Source organism: Neopelma chrysocephalum, unplaced genomic scaffold (assembly GCF_003984885.1).
Source record: "Neopelma chrysocephalum unplaced genomic scaffold, ASM398488v2 Primary Assembly neopelma1_259, whole genome shotgun sequence".
Lineage (NCBI taxonomy): Eukaryota > Metazoa > Chordata > Aves > Passeriformes > Pipridae > Neopelma > Neopelma chrysocephalum.
The window spans coordinates 81,144-88,520 of NW_020897921.1; the positions used below are offsets into that span (position 1 = coordinate 81,144).

Sequence of the window (7,377 nt, forward strand, 5' to 3'; positions counted from 1 at the left end):
GCCCCGCGCCCCCCCGGCGCCGCCGCCCCCCGGCCGGGACGCGAGTCCCCCTCCTCACACAGGAGCCGCCGCCGCCATTTTGAACCCGTCAGAGCCTCACATACACACCGACGCCGCGCGCACGCGCCGCACGCACAGCGGCCCCCCCTTGCTGCCGCCCCCCCCGCGCGCATGCGCCGTGCGCCCCCACGGCCCCGCCCCGCCTCGCGCGTGCGCGGTTCCGCGGTGGCCACGCCCCGTCTCCGGTTGTCACGCCCCCTTCCCCCGGTGGCCACGCCCCCGGTGGCCACGCCTCTGGTGGCCACGCCTCTGGTGGGGGAGCCGGAGGGGGAGGGGCCCGCAGGGAACGGACGGTGGGATTTTGGCGGGGGGAGGGGGTCGTGGCCCGTCACGCCCTGCTCGTGGGGTCCCTCGGTGTCCTCACACCTGTGCACACCTGTACGGGGGTCTGCGTGCAGAGATGCGGGCACATACGTGTATCTGCATGTAACTGCATACAACTACGTACAGCTATACACGTACATATCTACATACAATCTACATACAACTGCTTAGGTATAGGCTACAGATACTAAGAATATAGTTATAATATATATATAGTTATATTATAATATGTATAGTTATAAGCTAACAAAATACAGTTCTATCTCCGGTTATAATTATATATATAATAAATATAATTATGTAGATAGTTATAAACTACATGTATATAGGTATAGTTACATATATATAGTTATGAACTATGTATATTAACTATATATGGTTATAACTATGGTTATATAGTTATATATATCGTTATAACTAGAGTTATATATAGTTACAGATATATAGTTATATATATAGTTATAAGCTAACAATATGCAGTTATACATTCAGTTACAGTTATATATAATAAATATAGTTATATGGATAGTTATAAAGTAACTACATATAGGGATAATATATATATAGTGTATATATATCTCTAATATATATACTACATATATTTTATAACTATATTACGTAGTTATAAACTATATATATTAATTATATATAGTTATATATAGTTATAACTGCATATAGTTAATATATATAGTTATAAGCTAACAATATATACTTGTAGTTATATATACAGTTATATACATAATATAGTTATAAACTATGTATAGTTATAGTTGCATATACTATATATATAAACTATATGTTAACTATATATACTTATAACTATATATAGTTACTTATAAACTAACTCTAACCCAACAATATAGTTATAAGCTATATATAGTTCTAATTATATATATATATGTAGTTACAAACTATATACAGTTCTAGTTATATCTATATAATAAATATAGGTATACAAAGAGTTTAAAAGTAACTACATAGAGGTATAGTTACAAGTGTAATATATATATTTATAAACTTAACTATATTTACAAATAGAAAATATATAAAATGCAGGCATGTAAACAGTGCAGGTGCAGCACACACGTGCACACATGTATAATATATGCACACACATGTACACACTTATATACGTGCAGCACACACCTGTACACACCTGTACACACACTCACACTCGCCTCAGCCCAAAATCGGCAGGTAACCCCTTTTCAGAGGCCACCCATCTGTCCCAGATCCATGGTGGGACCCATGTCCCCATCTCCCACCCTGTGCCCTTGTCTCCCACGCTGTGTCCTTGTCTCCCACCCCATGTCCTTTTCTCCCACCCCGTGTCCCAAATGTCCCCGTGTCTCTGGAGCACACCCCGTGTCCCCAATGCCCACCCCATGTCACCAGTGCCTGCCCCATATTCCCGACACCCACCCCTTGTTCCTGTCTCCCACCCCGTGTCCCGACGCCCAGGCCATGCCAGGGCTGCTCCTGCCGAAGGGACCGTGTCACGCTGACAGCTGACAAGTGTTGTGTCACTTTAATGGCAGAAGTGTCCCGCGGTCACCACCCGGTGTCACTCCCCGCGCTGGCCTGCCAGGGGGAAGGGGAATTCCCCACATCAGTTCTCTGCTCCCAGAACCTGGCTGGTGAGGATGCTCAGATGCTGGGATTCCTAGTGGGACTGGGACAGGACGCTGGGATTCCTGGTTGGACAGGGACAGGACGCTGGGATCCATGCTGGGACAGGGACAGGACATGGGGATCCCTGGTGGGAGAGGGCACCGTGTTCCCTGATAGGCCAGGGACAAGACACTGGGATCCCTGGTGGGACAGGGATGGGATGATGGAATCCCCAGTGGGACAGAGACAGGATGCTGGGGTCCAAGTGGGACAGGGCACTGGGATCTGCGGTGGGACAGGACACTGGGATCCCTGCTGGGACAGGACACGGGGATCCCTGCTGGGACAGGACATGGGGATCCCTGCTGGGACAAGACACTGAGATCCAGGTGGGGCACTTTCTTCATGCCAGGGGGACACTTTCCTGCTGGCACCCCATGGTGACAGGCAGTGCCAGCCCGGGACAGGAGGGTGGCCACGGTGGCGGCGGAATTCCGGAGGTGTCAGCAGAGGTGTGGCAGCAGCCGGGAGCCGCAGTGTGGTCGGAGCTGGGGACAGCAGCAGATCCCAGGGGTCGTGCGGTGCCGGAGGGCTCAGAGGAGCACGCAGCCCCTCCAGGCTCTCCTCCCGCGCTGTCTCCGGCGGGTGACACTCATGGCAGCACTGCTGGCTGCCACAAAGATGTTCCCGACGTTCTCCTGGTACCTGGCCGAGCACTCCATGTAGGACACGGCGCGGACCTGCCGGGCCATGGCCTCTCCCTGCGGGGAGACACAGAGTCAGATCCCCCAGAGGACCCCGGGTGCCCCACTGCCCCCCCATCCCGTCGGAGGGTGGCAGTCACCTGCTGGCGGGAAATGGGCTCCATCCGCCCATCCCGCAGCTTCCGCAGCGTCCCCTCGTCCTGCCGCAGGTCCGTCTTGCAGCCCACAAGCAGCACCGGGACCCCCTTGCAGAAGTGATTCACCTCCGGGTACCACTGCAGCGGGGACATGTCAGCCAGGGATGGGGACAGGGGACAGGGGCAGAGGGGGACACATCACCCAGAGATGGGGACAGGGGATGGGCACAGAGAGGAACATGTCACCCAGGGATGGGGAAACAGGATGGGCATAGAGGGGGACGTCACCCAGGGATAGGCACAGGGGTGGGCACAGAGGGGGACACGTCACCCAGAGTTTGGGACAGGGGATGGGCACAGAGGGGAATATGTCAGCCAGGGATAGGGACAGGGGACAGGGGCAGAGGGGGACATGTCACTCAGGGATTAGGACACAGGACTAGTGTGGAGGGGAGCAGGTGATCCAGGGATGGGGACAGGGGATAGGCATAGAGCGGGACATCTCATGCAGGGATGGGGACAGGATGGGGACAGGATGACCACAGAGGGGGGCATCTCACCCAGGGACACGCACAGGGGACCGTCACAGAGGGGGACATGTCACCCAGGGATAGGGAGAGGGGACGGGCACAGAGGGGACATGTCACACAGGGATAGGGACAGGCAGCAGCCCCAGCAGCCCCCGTGATGTGTCACCTTTGTTAGGATGTTGTCGAAGCTGTTGGGGTCGGTGACATCAAAGCATATGAGGACAACGCTGGCATCTGAGTAGGACAGTGGCCGAAGCCTGTCATAGTCTTCCTGTCCTGCCGGACCGAGGAGCGGACCATTATACACCAGTTCCTTACTGGACTGGGTCCCCCCTCCTCCGCCGTGGTCCCTCCCCCCTCCCCCGAGGCTGGGACCACGGGAGTGACATCTTCTGTTAACTCCTCCTCTCCCATGGTCATTGCATGGGGACACCCCGTCCAAGGCACGACCCAAGGGTGTGGGACACAACAAAACTCCTGGATGGGAGGGTGAGGGGCACAACTGCCCGCCCTGTCCCGTCCTGTCCCACCTGCTGTGTCCCAGAGGTGGATCGTCACGGGCTTTCCGGCAACCTGGAGGGATGCCGTGTACTTCTCGAACACGGTGGGGACGTAGACCTGGCAGGGGACAGGGAGGGTGTGAGACAGGTCCCACAGGTAGCGGTGGGGGGCATCCCATGGGGACACGGCAGGGCACGGGGAGGTACCCCGGAGAAGGAAACAGGGGGCAGGAGATGGTGGTGCCTCGCCTGCGCAGGTGGGGGGTGGGACCGTCCTTGTCCCCCATCCCAGGGCACTGCTGAACCTCACGCATGTCCCAGTGGGACTCGGCGATCCAGACAGACGTTCTGGGGGCTTCGTAGCTGCTCCCCCCTCCACTCATTCCCCGAGTCCCGTCGGTGCCGTCACTGAGGGACAAACTCTGCTCCCTATCCCGTGACCCCTCAGCTGAGGCAGACGTGCCCACTCACCCACCAAGGGGGGGCTGCCGCAGACCCCCATCAGCCCCAGGCTGGGCCACTCCTTCCCCAGTCCCCCGCCGTCCCCATGTCCCACTGCAAATGTCCCCGCTGCTGCCACCGCGTCCCTCACATCCCGCGTCCACCGCCCTCTGCCCCTGTCGCCGCTCCCGCACGGGGACAGCCCCCCTCCCCCCACCAGTGTGTCCCGCCGGGGCTGGGACAGGGCACAGGGAGCCCGGTACCTTGGGGAAGTCCCCCCTGGCGAAGGCCACCAGCAGCGACGTCTTCCCGCAGCCCCCGTCCCCCACGACGACAGCCTTGACCTCGGTTTCGGGGGCTCCTGGGCTCTGCCCCCCGCGCTCCCGCTGCATGGGGGTGTCCAGTGGGGCCGTGGAGCCTGCCTGGCCTCGGCGGAGACAGGGATGGGGACGGGGCGGTGGGAAGCACCCGCCCGGTCCAGGGCGCGGCCGTCACCCGCCCGTCGGGCCCGCCCGCGGCGCCGCTCGGGGCTGGGGCCGTGGAGGTGACAGAGGCAGGGACACGCGTGTGGGTGTCCCCGCGCACCTCGCATGACCTTCACCCGGCAGGAGGGGCACACGCTTCCCACCTCCACGTCCCTCCTGCGTGTGCAACTCCCCCTCACACACCTGCCTGTGCACACACGTGGCTGCCTCTTGCACACGCAGGGACACGTGTGACCCGTGTGACCCCATCCCACGGGTGACCCCATCCCACACGTGCAGCCCCTGTGCTGGCCCAGCTCCTCCTCGCACGCTCCATGCAGGTTCTCTTGCACACTCGTGCTTGCACACCCTGCATTCCTGTGCCTGTGTGTGCAAACACACCCCTGTGCCCTCCCTGACGCCCCATTCCCACCCCGAGCCTGGGTTTTATTGCCCTGAGCATCCACAGGAGACAAAGTCCAGGGGTGGAGGGAGGCACGAGGGGGGGTGACTCACTGCTACGTCCCTGCCACCAGTGCCACCCCTGACGTCACACCAGTGCCTTGCCACGGCGAGCCATGCCCTGCCAGCAATCCCTGGTGCCCAGCTCAGCACCAGAGGTTGAGGGGGGCATCCCCCAGCCCCCCATCTTTTCCTGGTGACCCCAACACACCGGTAGGGACAGGCCATGACACCCCACTTTACTTGGGGATATCCCAAACCAGCACGGATGGTGCTGGGGGTGGCCCCACTGACCACTCTGTATTACCCACAGCAGACCTTGCCCACCCTCCTGGGATGGGGACTCCCTGGTGCTGCTTGGGGGGCTCAGAGGGTGCCTGGACATGAGGGTTTGGGGACATAGGGTGGTCTCTGGGGAGCCCCATGTGGTGTCCATTCCTGCCAGCTCCCCAGCCCTGTGGTGGGTGCCCCAGGTGAGCCCCTTGGGGGTATCAGCAGTCCTGGCAGCAATTAGCTGGTTTAATGAGCCAAAAAAAGTAGCTTTCTGCCCTTGCTGGCAGAGCAGAGGGCGCCTGGCACTTGGGGTGCTTTGTCCAGCCTCTGGCATGTCCCCCCACCGGCATAAGGGGTTCAGTGGCTGAAGGGGACATGGGGCAGCCAGTGCTGCTTTGAGGAGGAAGGAGAGATCATGTCCCCCCACACCCCTGCTTGGAGGCCCCCAAGACCACCTCCCCTCCAGTCAGTGCCCTCTTCTGCCACCCCAAAACCCTGTGGGAGTAAATGGGTGCTTCTGGTCTAGGGGTGCAGAAAGGGATGGGGAATCACATGTGTGGTTCCCTGACATTCCTGCAGCCCTGTAGCTCCTCTGCCACCAGGCCCTCTGGGCTCAGTGGGTACCAGTCAGTCCAGGAGAGCTCTGGAGCCCCCAGACCAGTTGGGGTGAGTCCAAACTGATGGCTGGAGCACCAAATTCCAAATTCTCTCACCCAGGCCTGACGCAGGATGAAGTTGGAGGAAACACAGCAGGAATTCTTATGCCAGGAGGCTGGAAAGCAAATGCACGCAGTAATGAACAATCTCAGAAGGATGCCAGCATTGGGGCAGGATGGGGAGAGGAGACTGGAGCACCACAAAACAATTAGGAAGGTGGTAATTACCAGTCTAATGAGACATCAGGTGGAATCCTAAAAGCATCAAGATTCTTTCACAGCAAGATCTAACTGCTGCAGTGTTCGTCCTCTGGGGTATTCGCTCGGACAAAACATTTCCTTTCCCGCAAGACCAACAGAAATTTGACGGGAGAAGAGACAGCCTGTGTGCAACTGCCCAGTGCTCTCACTGCCTGACCTGTGATTGTGCAGAAACGCCCCCAAAAGCAGCTTTATTTGGGGAGAGACGGGCTGCTTGGAGCTTCTGAGGACGTGGAGACCCCACACCTCCTCATCGGAGAAGATTGTGGCAAGGAGAGCTCAGACGCACAGGCAGGTCAGCTCTGGGCTGCTGCAGGGAAAGGGAAGGGGTCGGGACCAGAGTCCAGCCCTGGGGGTGTCTCCTTAGATCTCCCCACAGCCCCCTCACTGCTCTCATGGGTGTCCTTAATTGGGGGGGAGGGGAGCCCCTCCAACCCTCCCTCCACCCTCACCCCCAGCCCTCCTATCGCCCTGTCCCCAGTCCTGCTTTGCCACATCACCAGGACCCCTGTCTCTGTCACATCCCTTGGGGTCCCACTAACTCCCTGTCTGCTCTGACCACAGCCAGGGACCACGTCCCACCTTCCACCATGGAGCTGAATCAGACATCCCCACCTCCCACATCTCCCGTGACGGACACCGAAGAAGACAACCAGTGCTGGATAGATGTCACCGACATGGCCATAGATGGTGTCACCCTGCTCATTGGCCTCTGTGGGCTGGTGGGGAATGGGGCTGTCCTCTGGCTCCTCGGCTTCCACATCCGCAGGAACCCCAGCACCGTCTACATCCTCAACCTGGCTGTAGCTGATTTCACCTTCCTCCTCTTCGTCGTCACCTCATCCCTCCTCTACATGGTGGACAATGCCTCCTGCTCCGGTGTCGTGTCCCTGAGGTACCTGAGGTCGTTCTTCCTGCTGTCACTGTTCTCCCACAACATGGGGTTGTACCTGC

General features: G+C 58.0%; 3 protein-coding genes across 4 annotated transcripts in view; 1 reads left to right on the plus strand and 2 right to left on the minus strand.

The window, feature by feature from the left end:
• The window catches only part of KDM2A (lysine demethylase 2A), a 37,978-nt gene extending 37,817 nt beyond the window's left edge, over positions 1-161 (minus strand). For both annotated transcript variants that reach the window (XM_027704205.1, XM_027704206.1), the window contains exon 1: positions 59-161. In XM_027704205.1, the coding sequence (XP_027560006.1) occupies positions 59-78 (20 nt within the window). In that variant the 5' untranslated portion in view covers positions 79-161. The remainder of the gene's footprint in view (positions 1-58) is intronic.
• A 2,427-nt stretch (positions 162-2,588) lies between these two features.
• Positions 2,589-4,699, minus strand: RHOD (ras homolog family member D). The gene is made up of 5 exons (XM_027704201.1): positions 4,571-4,699; positions 3,897-3,984; positions 3,533-3,642; positions 2,840-2,974; positions 2,589-2,756 (listed from the first exon to the last, which is right to left on the minus strand). The coding sequence occupies exons 1-5, from the start codon at positions 4,697-4,699 to the stop codon at positions 2,589-2,591; spliced, it is 630 nt and encodes a 209-aa protein (XP_027560002.1).
• Positions 4,700-6,647: 1,948 nt separating this feature from the next.
• LOC113977787 (proto-oncogene Mas-like) overlaps positions 6,648-7,377 on the plus strand; it is a 9,512-nt gene continuing 8,782 nt past the window's right edge. The window contains exons 1-2 of the mRNA XM_027704202.1: positions 6,648-6,718; positions 6,988-7,366. Of these exons, the coding sequence (XP_027560003.1) occupies positions 7,014-7,366 (353 nt within the window). The 5' untranslated portion in view covers positions 6,648-6,718; positions 6,988-7,013. The remainder of the gene's footprint in view (positions 6,719-6,987; positions 7,367-7,377) is intronic.

What these genes read in the sequence shown, in the direction of transcription:
- RHOD (XM_027704201.1), bottom strand. Translation starts at nt 4,699, where the DNA reads ATGCAGCGGGAGCGCGGGGGGCAGAGCCCAGGAGCCCCCGAAACCGAG. An exon ending in TCGACAACATCCTAACAAAG is followed by an intron (nt 2,975 to 3,532) that starts GTGACACATCAC and finishes TCCCCGCTGCAG; the next exon opens with TGGTACCCGGAGGTGAATCA. An exon ending in AGCCCATTTCCCGCCAGCAG is followed by an intron (nt 2,757 to 2,839) that starts GTGACTGCCACC and finishes GTCTCCCCGCAG; the next exon opens with GGAGAGGCCATGGCCCGGCA.